This window comes from Papilio machaon, chromosome 24 (genome assembly GCF_912999745.1).
Source record: "Papilio machaon chromosome 24, ilPapMach1.1, whole genome shotgun sequence".
Lineage (NCBI taxonomy): Eukaryota > Metazoa > Arthropoda > Insecta > Lepidoptera > Papilionidae > Papilio > Papilio machaon.
Genome location: NC_060009.1, coordinates 4,334,107 through 4,352,175, shown reverse-complemented (window position 1 = coordinate 4,352,175; position 18,069 = coordinate 4,334,107). Strand labels below are relative to the sequence as shown.

General features: G+C 30.8%; 2 protein-coding genes across 2 annotated transcripts; both read left to right on the top strand.

Annotated features, from left to right (window-relative positions):
- On the top strand, positions 1–4,600 carry LOC106708278. Its single transcript, XM_014499760.2, has 3 exons — positions 1–484; positions 3,642–3,928; positions 4,412–4,600. The coding sequence occupies exons 1-3, from the start codon at positions 101–103 to the stop codon at positions 4,458–4,460; spliced, it is 720 nt and encodes a 239-aa protein (XP_014355246.1). The 5' UTR covers positions 1–100; the 3' UTR covers positions 4,461–4,600.
- Positions 4,601–11,280: 6,680 nt separating this feature from the next.
- Positions 11,281–14,930, top strand: LOC106708596. The gene is made up of 3 exons (XM_014500137.2): positions 11,281–11,479; positions 11,555–11,810; positions 14,595–14,930. The coding sequence occupies exons 1-3, from the start codon at positions 11,333–11,335 to the stop codon at positions 14,915–14,917; spliced, it is 726 nt and encodes a 241-aa protein (XP_014355623.1). The 5' UTR covers positions 11,281–11,332; the 3' UTR covers positions 14,918–14,930.
- The last annotated feature ends 3,139 nt before the right edge of the window (positions 14,931–18,069 follow it).

Here is an 18,069-nt window from a genome sequence, read left to right as displayed (position 1 = left end):
TAACACCCACTGTAGCGTGACACTAAGCGCATATAAACGCCAACACTGTTCTAATTCCAAACAGAGTGCCAATAGGCAACGAAGTGCGAACGAAGCCAAAATGGTACCAAACTACCTCCTAATTCTGACTCTGGCAGTCGCCGTAACCGGCAGAACAGCTTCAACGCATCAGAACAAATTAGAAGAAGCCAGAAGTTCAGAGGACGGTGTTTTGGGTGATTTGAAGATCGCGTATGAAACATATAAAGATTGCAGTGGCAGTGAAATTGGTAATTGTCTCAAATTGAAATTAGCCAAAGCTCTAACAAGAATAACGAAGAGCGATGAAATAAATCTACTCAACGGAGTTACAATTTCAAAGGACAAGAATGCAATCGAAAATGTTGAAACTGAAGAAGCGATTCCAAGGAGTCTTGACGAGAACTCATTGGACAGCCTTATTTTGGACAAGATCGTTGGATTCATGCGAACTCATACCATCCAGGTAAAGTATAAACATTACACAAATAACATTAAAAAAACTATCTGGAAATTAACAGACAAAATTCCCAAAATTAACAGAGAAAATTTCCAATCCCTGTTTAAGTAACTATTATTCAATTGAGAGGTTGATAGTTAATCGTCAAATCCTTTCTCGTACTAAAATATAAATTTGACTCTAAAATTACATAACACTCACTGCTGATCAAAATCCAGACATAATATTAAATGCGAATTACTCTTTAAAGATTCTTACTTACTACATATTAAACAATATGAAGAGGTTTAAACATACAAAAAAAAAAAAACTTACTTTCAGAGCTTTTTTATTTTACTAAAAATCAACACTGGTTAATCACAAACAAGACAATCTAATTTCTTTAACCAATGTCAAACATATCCAAGTGTTCTATTATGACGTAACGTAAGTAATTATGACGTAAGTAACGGGGTTAATGTCAGATTACCCGTCACCCACAATAGAAATGAATCATGGTAATCATTATTCAACACGTGTTCTGACAATAAAAAATGTCAGTCTATTAAAATGTAATAGTAATAAAATTTGGATCCATGACGTGTTCAAATTAATTAAACGAATTTAATTTTACTGCCGAATTCTGACAACATGTAACATTAAAAAGTATCTATTTTATTATATTGAGATCAACTTTACTGGTCAAAAGGTCAAAAGTACAATTAAGTACAAAAGCACATAGGCGTCCCGATGTCAATGTCAAAAACGGCCAAACAAATCTAATAACAAAGTAAAAAGTATGGAACCGTTAATAACTTCTGATAAGTCGAGTACTAAAAGCACTGTTCCTTTGTCTATGGATTTTAGTCCGATTGTAACTTCTTTGCTATTTCTTATGCCTCAGTACTTATGTTTAACAAGTTTTTTCACAAAAATAATCACCATAACTATGCTATTATCAAACTATTGTAATAGCGGTCGCCTATGCCTTTGTCAGCGCCTACTTAAAAAAAAAGTAGCCTTAACATTACCATATTTATTAGTTTCCCATCAAAGTCCCGTCAAGTCAATAGAAATAATCGCGGACTTGCGGACAGACAGACAAAAATTTTAGAAATAGGATTTTCGTTATGAGAAAGCATGAATCATATTTTTTAAATAATATACTGAGCTACTTCAAGTATTAACAAATTTCTCCATTTCGAGTAAAGATTAGTGACACTTGGTAGCACATGACAACTAACTAGTAGTGTGCAAGCATTTTGTCACAGTTCGTGGAGCACTGTAACTAGTAAAGTCACTAGTTTAACGAGATGTGATCAAAAGAAATACATTATAAAGTTACACTGTGTCATACCGCACTATAACCATGCTCTTCCATTTTCAAACACCCGCATAAAATATATTGTTATAGCCTAACCAGGAATATAAAAACCCTCATCATATTGCGTCATATTGCGGACATGCAACTAACTTCACTATGCACATTACACAGCAGTGTAATGGAGAAGCTGATTGAAGCGCCCCCATGTCAGGATTTTTATATTCGTGGTTACGCTATACTTGTTTTTTTTTTTGTACAGAAGTAAGAAGAAGAATGTTATTTTCGAAAACCACATTGATGTTACTAACGATATTTAATGTAAAACTGTATTTTGCTGATCATTTATCATAAAATTGTCAATTATTTTACTTAGCGGAAGACCAAAATCTCTTTATAAAACACTAGCTTTTACCCGCGACTCCGTCCGCACGCACAATGCACACAAGATAAAAAAGTTCCTATTCTAAGCTACCTCCCCATCAATTTTCAGCTAAATCAGTTCTACCGATCTTGAGTTATAAATAGTGTAACTAACACGACTTTCTTTTATATATATATAGATATCGTCATCCCCGTCATTATCTTTAATAAAACAAAGATAACAGTATTTTTTTTAAAGAAGATTTAGGTCTCAAAAACCCACAGTTAACGATTAACGATTAATTGTTAAACTGCTTGCTAAAAAGTACCAAATCCAATCTTGATATATCACTAAAAAATCGTCAAATTGTATGTAGAATTCTAAAGCAAAATATCGCGCCAGAATCTTTATAAAATTAAAAAATTACCACTCCTATTTCTTCTAATAAATATTCATAGAAAAATATCAGCAAAAAAAAAATAACACCACGCAAAGAAGGGAAACCAAGTAATGATTATTCGAATAATAAATCACACGAAATCAATTCCACCACGAGAACGCATTAAAAAAATACAACATACCGTACACAACGCACCGTGACCGCTTTCACGGATCTTTATAATTTCACATTATTAATTCATATTTACAACTTTTTTCACTAGCACACTCTATTTAACCGCTCTTGTGACGCCCTACTTCACTAACAACCGTTACTAACTAATTAACTTGGACTTACTAATGCATTAACTATATACGAGTACATATGTATATACTGTATAATATAATATACTTTATAAATAGTCTAAACTACAAAATTCTTATATTTACGTGTTTACATTCGATAATCCGTAACTTTGACATTTCTTTAGCACGTAAATTATTGTAAAACTAGCTGTCGCCCGCTACTCCTTCCGCGCGGAATAAAAATAAACTTAATAAGTAGCCTATGTGTTCTTCCAGACTGTGATCTACATCTGGGCCAAATTTCATTAAGATCAGTTGAGCCGTTCCGGAGATACCTTCAAACAAACATCTATCCATCCATCTATACATTCGCATTTATAATATAAGTATGATAACAAAAATTAGCACTCAAAAATTCATAAATAGATTCAGTATGAATTCTCAAAGAATTTTCGGGCAAATAACAAGCATTAAATATTCAATTATCATGTTTTTAAAATAAAATAAATAGTGAAACACTAAGAAGAAATTATTGCCACAATGACTATATCTTTAAATGTGGAGGGGTACACTAATAAGGGTAGGTACAGTGAAAGATGGATAATGTGAAACGTGACTTGAATAAAAAGGGGATGACGACTTAAATACGAATGATAGATCTATTTTGAAAACGGAAATCTTGTATGTCTCACATAGAGTGGAATAAGGAAAGGAAGATGATGATGATGATAACAATGGAAGTTTTATTATTATCATTAACCGTGAATTGACATCCAACAATTTGACCCATAATTTATAATTTGATTACGTTACAGATCAAATTCCCAACCGGTTCTGATTTGCAAGGCGCATTCGAAGAAGGCCGAGGCAGGAGAAAGAAGATCGCTCCCCTGCTAGCGATTCCCCTGCTCATCGGCGGTATGATGGTACCCATCGCATTCGGTGCTCTTGCGTTACTCGCGGGCAAGGCTCTGATCGTGTCGAAGCTAGCGCTGGTGCTCGCCGGTATAATCGGCCTTAAGAAACTGCTGTCCTCTAGCAGTGGTGGAGAGGCACATGAGGTTGTTGTATCTGCAGGACATGGCGGCTCTGGGTGGAGCAGGTGAGATATTTTTTCATCTGTTATGTAAACTTTAAATTTATGTCTCGAATAACTGTTGTATAAAGCAGTACTTCAAAAGCGTTAAAGCTTGTTGGTTCTTTTAAGGAATTAAGTGGCTTTATCCTTCAAAATTGTCATGTCTTATTTTCAGTCCTATCTTTCTTTTTGTCTTATGTTCTTTTTTATCTAATGTTGGCATGACTCAGGTATAGCTTGTGAACGTATGTGGCATCTAGTCGCATATAATTGCTTCTTTGAGCTGCCTTTTCCATTTCTTTGGCTCTTTTATAAAAATAGAAATGGAAAGTACTTCTTTTTTATCTTCCTTCTATTTCTGGAGCCAATCTAGTAATATGTCTTATTTTACTGTATTAAATGTACTGACTCTTCTTTCTTTAATTTTAATTGTTCGAAAATTTGGAGGAAGAAATAATTATGAGTATTAAATTGTAATCGCTAATATTTATTCCCAATTTATTTCAGATCACTCGACAACGCCCACGACCTAGCTTACAAAGCATACGCGCACTAACCAAACCCACCAAAGACGTTGAATAAATTATTATAATAACTGAAAACTAATTTATTAATAAGCACTATTTATTTACACGTAAATGTGACACATGCATATAAAAAAAAATTGAAAAAATATATACAGATAGAAGAATACGAAAATATAATTAAAATACTATTTGATTTTATAGAAATAAGTACAAGAAACATAAAAAGTTATACATAAAAGCGTTATATACATCGGCCATTTTCGGATTTAGATATCTTTTCAAAACTTATATAAAATTACTAATTAATATATTTATTTTTAACTAAGTTATTTTAAAAGTACCTCAATACTCTTATTTATATATTAATATTATATTAAATTATATTTATTAAGATATACATATATTTAATTTTGTATATAACTTTAAATATTAATATACTAAGGTATATTGATAAAAGTCTTTGGATATGCTTTAATATTATAATGAAAGGAATTTTATAACTAGGATAAAAATGTTATTTAACTCATTTTATATATCGTATATATATATTTATATATTTATCTATCAGTATTATAATATATATTATATTTTAAAAGTTGTATATCACTAATATATATATGGAAATATAGTATGTGTGAGTTTTAAAGTATGCATAATATAGTATTAAAATATTATTTATTAAATAAAATGTACATATGTAAATATTATTTTGCATTTATTATATTTATTTATATATGATTCTTACAATTCCATTCAAAATGTAATTTGATATACGAATAAATAATATTATACGTACTTTATATTTTCTATAATATATATTACAGATCTCAATTATTTATTATTATTATTATATTCATACAAATTCTTTTATAAATGGTGCTAATAATAAATAATGCAAATATGATTTTTCATTTCATTGTTTATTTACAATGAATGTACCATGAAGTTCACATATCTATTTATTTATGTTCACAATAAATCAATTAAACAATTTGTTGCTCGGATTTTTTTTATTTATAATAATACCTTTTTTATTATGATACATTTTTTAAGCTAATTTTCATATGAGTTCTAAATTAAAGAGGAACGTAAATAGTGACTTTATCAGCTATGTTATTACATATATTACTTGTTACTATTTTTTCAAAAAAGAAATTCGTTTTATATAACAAGCTTAGTTACTAGGGAAGTCTTGAAAATTTATAAAAGAAAAAAAAACTTTCTAAATTCATATTAATCTTTGTAATTAAACATAAATTATTAATTCATTTTAAAATAACATCCTGTTTTGTCTTTGATACATTTCCGATTAATTCAGACTTTCAAATTATATTTAAAATTAAAATAAAATTTATGTCAAATGTATATTTATTATTTAGACTTTCACTGATCGTGTTACTCAATATACGATACGTCTAATATGGTGTTGCCAACGGTATCAGTCAATGAAGTTCATGCATAATGTAAACTGAATTCGCATTGTTGCCAAAATACGACACAATTTATGTCGGACACGGCGCAATGGTATTTATGTCGGACATATTTAATGATTTCCCTTGACCTTCATGTATACAAGTTATCATCATCAGCTCACTATACGTCTCCACTGAGGGGCTTGCCGACTACCATTAGTTTCCTAAACCGTCCTTCCCAAAGAACGTCGGTTAAATGTACATATGTACTCTTATGTAAATCGAAAAACACATTGGTACATGACGGGATTCAAACCCAGGACCTGCAGATTACAAGTCAAGTACTTAACCCTTGAGCCACCACAAAGACATTGTAATTTATATTTTGTATAAATTGTATTTATATTTAAACATTCGCATTTATATTATTAGTAAGAGCAAGAAGTAAAATAAGGTGCTAATGATGTCAAATCTTTTACCACACACAAACTATTCAATTTAATTATATTTTAATTATATTATTGTAAGTTCGTGAGGTCAATGAACTCCGGTGAAAGTATCAAATCTCCAGAAGTACTCAATGTATTAATAATTCCCTTCAATTACACATCTTCGATGGTTAGAAGAAAATTATAGGTATGTTTGGAGAGAAGATAATCAATGTTCAGATGATAGCAACAATTATATTTATTCGGGATACTACGGAGAGATGAAGACCTTAAATTAATATTTATTTATTGCGAAATAACCAATTTCAAACAAAATATGTGTAAATGAAGTCATGGGTAAAGTATAATAATAATAAAACGATTTTATCACAGCAATATGTTGGGACGTGATTGACGTTCACTTGTTTTCACTTTTGGTATAAATCAGGCAAAATTATAAACACTTTCCACACGATTTTCACAAATTAACAACAACTCAGTTACAGGTTGTGTGGGACTTTGTAATAATAAGTAAGGTTAGGTTTCCACCGAAACATAATATTTAAACAAGTGAAATAAGAATTAGATAGCCATTTTTTATGAATTTAAATTTTACTTGATTGTAAAACTAAACAACTTGAATAAAATTAAGTCAATCGCAATGTTTGTTTCAATATTTGTTCTCAGGACTAAACCTCACCAAATCCATTACTAGTTTTTCTAGATTCACATCGGAAACAATTTTATTTATATAGATGAAGACAGGATACTCTAAGCAATAAAGTTTCAACTCCATTTATGATAGGTTGCATTGAAAGCTGTCTTGCTACAACTCGAGTAATTAAACGACCTTATTTGTTCTTATTTACTTTTCTCACGTTGTCAATTACTAGACATGTATACATGGTATTAAGTACATATACCTTTCTCATCTTTTAATGTAAACTTAAGTTGCTTGACTGTATCAAACTACGTACAAGAAAGAATACAAATCGAATGACATCTGTCCAAAAACAAACAAAATACTATCTACGCGACTATTCTTCGTTAGTCGGGCAACAACGGTGAAGTACGTAGAAGATCTGCATTGATATGTTAATATTCCGTAGTCTGGTTATTTTTTAACCGACTGACAAAGAGGGTAATGTTTTTCCAGCGTATGTAAGTTCGTTTCTCTGTATGTTGGTTTGTTTAACTATTACAAAGTGACGACCTAGAGGCTACACGAATGAACCGATTTTGAAGAGGATGGTGTCATTTTTTTTTTTTAGTCGATTAAGCCAGCGCTTGAATACGATCCCACCTGATGTTAAGTGACGATGAGGTCGAAACATGTTTGTGGTTCAATTCATCTTCTTCCTCAGAAGGTCATAGAGTATCTTGCACCGGTAAATAATAAAACAAACAAATGACGTAAGAAATAACTTTCATCCATTAGAACCTCAGTTAGTCGACTTTTTTCTGGATTTTTATAATTAGGTAATTACTAATTTGAGAAAATACTCTACCATCTAGATCTAGATAACTAACAGTCTACTATTAAGTGAATCACGAAGGTCGGTGACTTTAATAGATTATGAAAAAAAAAACGAACAAAAAACGTGAGTTTGAGATAAAAAAAGTAATGAGGTTACATCACTAAAGTTATTCTGTGGTCAGATTTTTTCTTTCAAAAAAGAAAGCAAAGACCAGATGCAGTTGTAACTAATTTTTATAGTGTTACCATGTTATTTGATTTTGTGAGACATTTCCCATTTTACTAGGAAATTCCACATTATATTTATCGTAGCCATGTCCATATTTTCCAGGTAAAGTATACCATATAAATATAATATTATTTAACAAGAAAGGAAAATAATTATTTTAAAAAGTTACTCAGGTAGTTCAATTATTATTAACAGAGCTAACTTTTTATCAAAATTTACTAACATTTTACATGCAATCGTTTAATCGCCCCTATTTACTAATGGAATTATTTATTCCGTCTCAACTCTAAAATTTTATATATCAAATAACTCTTAAATTAATAACGCTTTTCTTTTCTTTTTAAGTATTTTTTTATTCATGAAATAATAAAGTTAAAAACAACATTTTCCTTAATTGATTTTAAAATGTATGGTCACATTAGCGTCACATGTCTACAAAACAACATTACATGATATAATTGTATTCGTTGTATGTCGAACGCATTATCCACTTACTAAGGATAAGATACTTAAGTGAATTAAGTAAATAGTCTGCAATCAAAGTCGTTGACTACTCTTAATTATAATATTTAGTTTAAAAAATAATTTAGTTCCAAAAAAACAATTATCGTAAACACTATTTTCTACAACTCTTTAAATTGACACTTGGCAAATATTATCGTAGTGGTAGCTAAAAGTTTAATTTACATCGATTTTTTTTTTGTTGGGACAAACCATCTACCTAAGAAATATTTATTCTGATTTATGAAGAATAATAGAAGATAGAACATTATATCTGTAAAGTGTTAGGTTTCTATTAAATATCCTCTCGTTGCGGACACCGCAATGAAGTGGACGTCGTTTTATGACGTACGTTTCACGACAACGTATAGTTCAACCAAAAGATCATGATACTTGATAATAATTTGCATTACTTTTAATTCTCCTCAATAATTTATTTTAACTGGAAGTCAAATTAAAAAGATGAACAAAAACTAAATACGTTTGAAATTAGATGGAAGTATTAACATCGGATTTCTTTTTATTCAATACAGCAGGTGTGTTAATATCGCGTCTTTGCCTCCTCCTCTAGCTTACGGGAGTATTCTTGTTTATGAAGGCATCAACTGAAATAATTAAGTATGCACACAATTTACTGAGTTATATCTATATATATTAACAAAATTAGAGTTCGAAAAGAGAGATCGAGAGAGAGAGAGAGAGAGAGAGAGAGAGAGAGAGAGAGTATTTGCATTGCTGATGACGAAAAACAATTTTAAAATTTGTCTGTTTGTCTGTCTGCATGGATTGATTTTAATGAGGCTTTAACGGAAAAGTAGCTGATGCATGCAGGAATATTATACGCTACTTTATTTTAAATTCCGCGATGGCGAAGTTCGCGGACAACCGCTAGTCTTGAATACAATGTAACATAAACGCAGTAAACAACATTTAATTCAGTATAAAGTAAAACAATAAAATTAACGAGAACTCAAGAACACTAATGGAAAGTATAACATGTGATTTTTGTTCAGTAGGCATTGTTTTTGATGAGAACACCAATATACTTATAAAACTTTGCTTTCTTTCATGGTAAATTATAATTGTTGCGTTTATGGGAAGTATGCGACTCTCACGCGGTTCATGTTTTAAATGCTAGTTGTGACCGGCCTAGTACGAATGATAATAAAAACAGTCTATATTTCTGTATGAAGCTTTCTTGTGATGAATATTTAACATATCCATTAAGTACAGATTTAATCTACCAATGTTTCTTATTAATTTGATTAGAACTAGCGTCGCCCGCTACTCCGTCCAGACTATATTCTACATCTGTACCAAATTTCATCAAGATCCCTTCAGCCGTTCCGGAGATATCTTCAAACAAACATCCGTATCCATCCGGATGAACGGATGGATAGATATCCATCCGTTCATCCATACGTCTATTTAAACATTTGCATGTATAATATTAGTAAGATTTATTCAGATTTGTAATACATATTTATTTTACGATCTTACTAGTGAAAAATAAGCTTTTAATTTGTTCTTCTCCGGTTTTATATAATTCCGAAATTTATATAGATCTTTAAAATTATAAATGCAAATATAATAAAGTATGTCTAGACATATGAGTCTTCATTAAAACACGTATCGTTTTCTTATTTAAAAATAAATTGTATCAAAAGTAAACGATTTCATTATACTTTCTTTACGTAGTTAAATATGGATTTGGGTATTTTGTTATTTGATCGTACAAGGTTTTGTACAGGTATTTTTATTCATCATCATCAGCTCACTATACGTCCCCACTGAGGGGCTCGGAGCCTACCCTAAGTTACGGGTGACTAGGCCATAGTCAACCATGCTGGCCTAGTGCGGGTTGATTTCACACATATCATTGAATTTCTCAGATATGTGCAGCATCACGATGTTTTCCTTCATTGTAAGAACATTCTATAAATGTACATATGTAAATCGAGACTGGAAAAACACATTTGTACATGGCCTGGATGGGATTCGAACCCAGGACCTGCAGATTGCAAGTCAAGTACTTAACCTTGAGCCACCGACGCTCTCTCATTATCTTGGTTAATGGTTTTCATTATCATTACGTAAAATAAGAATAAAAGATTTCTTTTATACTATTTTAAAAAAAAATATTTTTCCGACTGACAGAAGGTTAATTTTCATGGTTATAAGCCTTAACGATTGTACCGTTTTGAAAGTAAGAGATGATAATCTATTCGAAGTCTTTCCCAGAGATGAACATGAGTTAAGTCAGGATTGATGATTTTTAATTTAATTATTTACTTGTTATTTATATGAAACTCTCACTAGTAAGTCAAACTGAACTCAACATATAATAATATAGTAAAAAAAAGTATCTCCAAAACGGCTCTTGGATTTCGATGATGATGAAACTTGGCATAGAAGTAGAGCATAGTCTGGAAGAACACGTAGGCTGCTAATTAAGTTTTTTTAATTCCTCGCGGACAGAGTCGCAGGCGATATCTAGTCGATTATAAAAATAAAACGTGAACTAGATTCATAGTATCAAGAAAGTTTTTATCTAGTGTTGAACGCATCCGTGCCGTAGCCTGTCCTACGTAAGTAGTACCATTGATCCGTGAACAAGTACACACACATACAAAAACATTACTACTACATACATTCTATGTGAATGAACCCAAAATTCTAACACACATTAAATTGATCGTGTTAACGTGAAATTATTTCGTTGGTGCCGCTTTAATCGGACCGCCTTTGGGTTCACTTTTCTTGTCCGGCCGGTAGTGGGGTGATGCGTTTAAAACAGTCCGTCTTATGCACCGTAGCCACACTTTGTACTAAGCTTTCTGGGGTTGTAGACAAGATGAGAGGTTTACTCGCCCTATTTCTGGTCGCGACTGTGCGGGCTATGCCTGCCTTCGACCAAGATGCGAAAGAACAAGGATTGATGACCAGCGTTATGGGAGTTGTGAAGGAGTGTGTTGAAAACGACGTATCTTTGTGCTTAAAGGTACTTTAGTGTCTAGTGTAGTGTTGTGAAGTGTTTGTGTATTCCGTGATTACTAAGTTTATCTTTTGGTTGCAGGAGAAGGCTTTGAAATACGTTGAATCGCTGTCGACTGCTAGAGAGATGGATTTGGCTGATGGAGTAACACTTCTTGGTACTGGATCCCCGAGGTCGGCGAGGGCGTTTGAACCTTTATCTGATGAACCACAAGCAAGAGAAGCTCAAGTGGAATCAAGACTATTGGATTCAGCTGCTGACTTCTTAGAGAATCACGTTATACAGTTCAAACTACCAACATCAGCTGTTGAAGGCATGAAGCGATCCTTGGAAGAGGGTGAGTTTTAATACTGACATATATTATTATTTATTAGATGCAAAATAACGACTATTGCGGAACAATGTTCTAATAAAAAAAAGATCTAAATTGATGAACTAATTTTGATATAATTTAAATATCGAACAGTAAAAAAAAAACTTTTATCAAATTATGTATTCCGAATATTTCCATTTAAATTTATACAAATAGTACTGTTATAATTAGTACTAGTCTAGATTATACAAAAACTTATTTTTGACCTCAATATGATTCTTACTAAAAAAGTAAAAAAAAAAATGCTTTAAATATTTGCATCAATTAAATATTTCGTTACTTAATAAATTCAATCAGTTATGCAAATAAATCTAACTAATATGATAAATGCGAATGCTTAGATGGATGGATGGATGGATGTTTGTTACAAGGTATCTCCACAACGGCTCAACATACCTCGATAAAATTAGGCATAGATGTAGAACATAGTCTGGAAGAAAACATTAGCTACTAAATAAGTTTTTTTTTTAATTCCCTGCGGACGAAGTTGCCGGCGACAGTTAGTCTAAAATACAACACAAATCTCAGTTATTGGAACTTCGCCAAGTACTTTCGTTTTCAATACACAAACTATTACGTCAGTTACGAAACAAAAAGGAAGTAAGAAAATGAAATAAGAGACACAAATAAGTAAAACAAACAACAATGTGGGTCGGTAAACAGTAGAGAGAATAAAAGAAATGCTTAGTTAAATACGTTAGTTCACGGTCTGCGTTTCAATGTTAACCAAATAAAAGATAACGCTAATAGTTTGTATTTTTTAACGTAGTTTATACATCACATATTAACAATGCATTTTTAAATTAGACGGATATAATCTAACATTTTCTTTGAATTAAAAATAAATAAATAAAATTAGCTTATAATAAAAAAATATCCATAAATAACTAAAATTAGTGGGTAATTAGTATTTGTTCAAATTTTAGAAATAAATTGTCGTATATTTTTTATCTAATTAGGTTACTAAAAATAGCAACTAACCAGTAGGGTTAATTAATTAAATCTAGTATTTTTTTAATGTTTAATTAGTAATTCGACATTAACATGGGACATTTGATAAGCATTTTTTTTACACATAAGGTGAGAATGGAATGGTAAGGATGAATGGAAGAATGTATACATGTATATTGTATACATTCTTTGTCATAACTTAACTCCAGAACGACTAAACTCTGTCTCAGATCTCGATACAATTTGGAAGAGAAATAAATCATGTGACGTATAAACTTATAAGTAAGTTAGAAAACGTTATTTCAGATTTTTCAATTCAATGATGAAGTATGGAGCAATTGTTTAAAAGACTCTGAAATTTTTGTATTAACTTTCCGAAACAACTTTTACTTTCCGACGATCGGTTTTTGTTTAATTGATCTTAATATTTTCCTTTCTGTTAAATAACAATTTTAGTTACTTTCTCCCGCATCAAGGATCTGACGACTTTCACTGAGTCACTGGCCGCTATATTACCATAAGTACGTTTATACGGCCGTAAATGTGAACCAGTCCTTACTATTATGTCTGTCGAAAACTTATATTAAAAACTTTTATTTAAGCCACATTGCTTATCTGTATATGTGACTTACAGTGGATTTCTGAGATAAAAATCTCCGTTTAAAACATATTGTCATCCCTGTTTTGTCAATGATAATGAAAGGGATGACGATATCTTTTATATAGAAATTTCGGTCTCAGAAATCAACGGTAAAAACGGTACTCATAAGAAATAAATTAATTAAATAACGCAAATAAAAAAAATTAGATTACATAATTTCATCGCATTATATTAAACAGTTCCAAAGATTACCAAAAACAAATGAATTTAAACTAAATAAAGAAATCTACTTGTAAAATATCTGAAACTTGACTTCTATTTAAATTGATATAACATCCATTATTAATAAAAGGTACAAAAAGAATGGAATACTTTTGACCCAATTGTTTTGCAAATAAGTGTATTCGTATGCCTAACAGGTGTGTAATACGTGATCACACGTTAGTAAACACAACGCCCACTGGGTCAAGAAAGTGGAACTTAAAGTAGAACTCAAAGTGGAATTCCTATTACGGCCATTAGACGAGTTCCGTAGTCGGAATCCTTATGTTCCAAGCTTTCAAACCAGTTTCCTTGGTCAAGTCATCGTGAAATCTTACCATGATGTTCCGGAAAGAAAGTTGTTTCACCATTGATGGACAATTATGATTCATCATTGCTTACTGTCGAATCATTCAATCATTCATTATTGAATAGCGTAACTGTCATTCAGTTATTAATTTTAAGAAATCTTTTAATACATTTCTTTATTAAATAAAAACAAATTCGAAAGTTCAAAGTAATAATGAAAAAGAAGAAACATTACAAGAATAACGGAAGACTTATTTGTTTAACATTCGACCTAAACAGTAAAAAGAGTCCCTTCAAGTTCATTTTAAAACATTATAAATTACTGGCTACTGTCTGTGACTTCAGCCGCTTTGAAAAAAAAAATTGGGTCCTTGTGTACTATGAAAATAAAAGCAATTCTATTTCACGGGCAATTCACATTTTTCCAGAATGAAAAATAGCATACCATGACAGATTATAATCTACTTAAAGAAGAGAATGTGGTCATGACTTCTTCGAGTCATGTCGGGTTCGGTCAAGACTCGAAGAAGTCATGACCACATTCTCCTCTTTAAGATCTCCTCTTTAAAATCTATCTTAAGATTAATATAACAGAACCAAATTTTAATATTTATTTTACATTCCAGCTCGTGGCAAAAAGAAGAAGTTGAAGCAACTCATCCCACTCTTAGCGATCGCTAAACTGAAGATCATGGCCCTTATTCCTCTGTTCTTGGCTATCATCGCCTTTGCCGCCGTCAAGGCTCTCCTCCTCGCTAAGATCTCACTTCTAGTCGCTGGTATCATTGCATTGAAGAAGCTTCTAGCAAGTAAACACCAAGAAACTAGCTACGAGGTTGTAGCACATCCACATCACGAAGAGCACTTCGCAAGCAGTGGACATGGTTGGGGACGGTCTATCGATGATGCTCAGAACTTAGCGTACTCCGGTCATATTAAATCAGATTAAGCGATGCAGCCCCTTAAGACAAAGTAACATAAGCGATATCGGTAATCGGAAAATTAAAATGCTCGGTATTTCCAAACCAGTATCTAAATTACGGTCTTTCAAGAATAGAACACACATCACATCACGGGACTTTCACGTAATTATACATTTTGTCACACTTTGACCACGACTTAGGGACCTTCAAGAAGCAAGCATCATTTCCTCAAAGAGCGGCAGCGCACCCGCTTGTGTTGCGGATGCCCTATTATCTTATATAAAAAAACTATCGATATTGCTAATCGAATTTGACTTTGTATGGGCTTAGATGAGTCATAGCTATTTATGTTATTCTTAAGGAATATTTATTTGAGTATTTATTCAACGTTTTGATGAACGATTAAAAATAAGATTGTTGTTGTTTTCATAAAGTTGTTCTGAATTTGTATGATCTTGTATGTATACTATATTAGTATTGTATAACCCAATACGGTATCCGTATTCGTTGAATTTGTTTTAAAACAAATTTGTTGTATGTTTATGTATTTATTAATTTCATTCTAGTCCTATATTCTCATAATGTATAACTTATAGAATACTATTTCTATCCACCTGAATAATATTTTAAGTACTTTAAGTATATTTGTATATTTTTGTAAATATATTTTAGTTTAACTCTTTCCTCATAATTTCTGTATCTATAAATATTAATTATATAATATTATTATATTTTTATTCCTATTACATATTATTTTTCTATATTTCAATTGACTGTCATTATTTAAACATATTTTAGTATTATATTTACAGAAAATATATACACAAGTTACATATGACTATTGTATATTACTTATATTTCAGTATTTAGATATAATATATACTTGTTTTCTATTTCAGTATATACATATAATATATACTTGTTTTAAATGCACGCACGTTTGTTACAAATATTATTATCGATATATTGTTTAACGCACATTTTATTTACGCACGAGAAGATTCGTACAAATAAAGAACTGAAAAATAATACTTGTTTTCATTTAAGCTTTATAAAATAAATTAAACAAATTCGTAAAATCTCTTACGAATACTATGAATAAGGTCGGTTAGCGTGGTAAGTACACATTATGCGGAGAGATAATGATCTCATAAATAAGGAAGTAATGAGACTGAATGTGTATAGCTACAAATGAAGAGGATGACTGATGAAAGACTTCATGGGTTGTAAGAAAGAGTTGTTTAAGAAGGGAGTTATTTTAGATATGACGTATGATAGAGATGTATGGTAGAGTAGTACATGTGCCGACCCTCCGTAGGGACAAGGTCAAATTGGTTCTGATGATTATAGTCACTGCCATGAGAATTTTTAAGTTTAACCGATCATGCGTATATATACTTGGATATTATTCCAAAATACATTACCTGCTGGTGGACTACATTAGGTATTCAACAAGTGGCTATCCCGATAGCCTATTGATGAAACTTTTAATGAAAGGTATTTTCTTAAAGCAATATAACTGGGATGTTGCTCAAAAAACTTGCTCTATGCAGAGTTGTAATTATGTTTATTAGAACATTAACCACAAATAAAAACTGATAACAGAAAAATATCAACTCATATATCAGACAGGATAGAATTTTTCTAGATTTAAACTTAAACTTAAAAAAAAAAACTTCTAAGAAATTAAATTAATACAAGGCATTTTAGATTTTATTCCATTATCAAATAATATTAAATGATTTTATAGGATAAATTTTTATAAATAATGCTTTTATAAACCTAACCATAAGTTGTCACAGACCTTAACAAAATATACCAAAATTCATATTTGTCATTTTCCTCAATCTTTTACAAAAAAAAAAAAAAAAATAGAGATAACAATAAGTGTAAAAAGTATAGACGATTTTGCAATTTTAAAAAGTTCTCGAAAACACGTTTTAACCGATAAACACATGAATGGCAATAATCTCACATGTATCATCATAATTTTTAATGGCGTTATAATAATTAGATTACTTTTCAAAAAATCTTGACTGGAAAAAAACTAAACCATATGTAAATAACATAACTAAAGCACTGAAAATAAAACGAAAAAAATATTTAAACAAATTGATTTTGAAAAAATCTTGTCGAATCAAAATAATTGCGCAAGTATTGCTAGTGCGTCCACTTGTCGATAGATGTCACTGTTACAAATTTTTAAAATACATTTCAAAATGGTTTCTTGCAAAGCTTTTTGGGCAAACAAAACCATTATTATTATTATGAAATCCACTAATGTTATGAAAAAAACTACGATTTAAAATAATAATTCATTGTAACTTCGAATAATCTTACTTTACATTTATTACGGTCATTAAGTTCTTTGAGTTAAATATTATTTCAGGTGCTCAAAAGTTTGTAATAAATTTCTTTCAATTTTCATATTCCATATTTAAAACTTTATGCTATAAAAACACTTAAGAGATATTTAAAAAAATTTTACGAACTTGCTAACGTGTGTAAGAATCTCATTGAAACCAAACGTGAAAGTTTAAGGATGTCATAAATCTGAACTCACGTAATAATGACGCGACAACGACGACCTAATGTTTAACGGATGAGGTGAATAAAACAACTTTCATCCTTATGACTTCATTTGTTATTTAAAACATAAAATTATGTCATAACAAAATACGATATTTTTTTAATTAAGTTTGTTTTGTACAAAATAATGTCTGGTTTAATAAAACTATTTGTTTGCACTCCAATATTTGGTTTATTATTTTTAATTAGAATTTCAGTTATCATTTTGTTCATCTAGTCATCTACATGACCTTATTAAACATGGGGTCGACGCACAAGATTTTATAAACCTTATTACTTTGATTCATCTAGTAAGATGTGAATACTTTGCTAGTAATAAATAAAAATATAACGTAACTTAAGTTACATTAAGTAGACCGCATAGGCTAAGAAAACTTGAGTGATCAAGGATGTGTAAATTAATAGTAGATAATTACTAGTATGACAACTTTTCTAAAATAACTTATACAAAATATTTAGGTTTATAACTTTCTTCTAATATGATACTACCGGTTCAAATATGATCGCGGTTCCCACCTAAATATTTCATCAATGAGTGAATATTGTGTAACGCTTGATTCCGGTTACACCCATCGTAAACGCGAAACAC

Coding starts and splice junctions, on each gene's coding strand:
- LOC106708278 (XM_014499760.2), top strand. CDS start 101: ATGGTACCAAACTACCTCCTAATTCTGACTCTGGCAGTCGCCGTAACC. Junction 485..3,641: donor TGCGAACTCATACCATCCAG/GTAAAGTATAAA, acceptor ATTACGTTACAG/ATCAAATTCCCAACCGGTTC. Junction 3,929..4,411: donor GGCGGCTCTGGGTGGAGCAG/GTGAGATATTTT, acceptor AATTTATTTCAG/ATCACTCGACAACGCCCACG.
- LOC106708596 (XM_014500137.2), top strand. CDS start 11,333: ATGAGAGGTTTACTCGCCCTATTTCTGGTCGCGACTGTGCGGGCTATG. Junction 11,480..11,554: donor ACGTATCTTTGTGCTTAAAG/GTACTTTAGTGT, acceptor TTTTGGTTGCAG/GAGAAGGCTTTGAAATACGT. Junction 11,811..14,594: donor GAAGCGATCCTTGGAAGAGG/GTGAGTTTTAAT, acceptor TTTACATTCCAG/CTCGTGGCAAAAAGAAGAAG.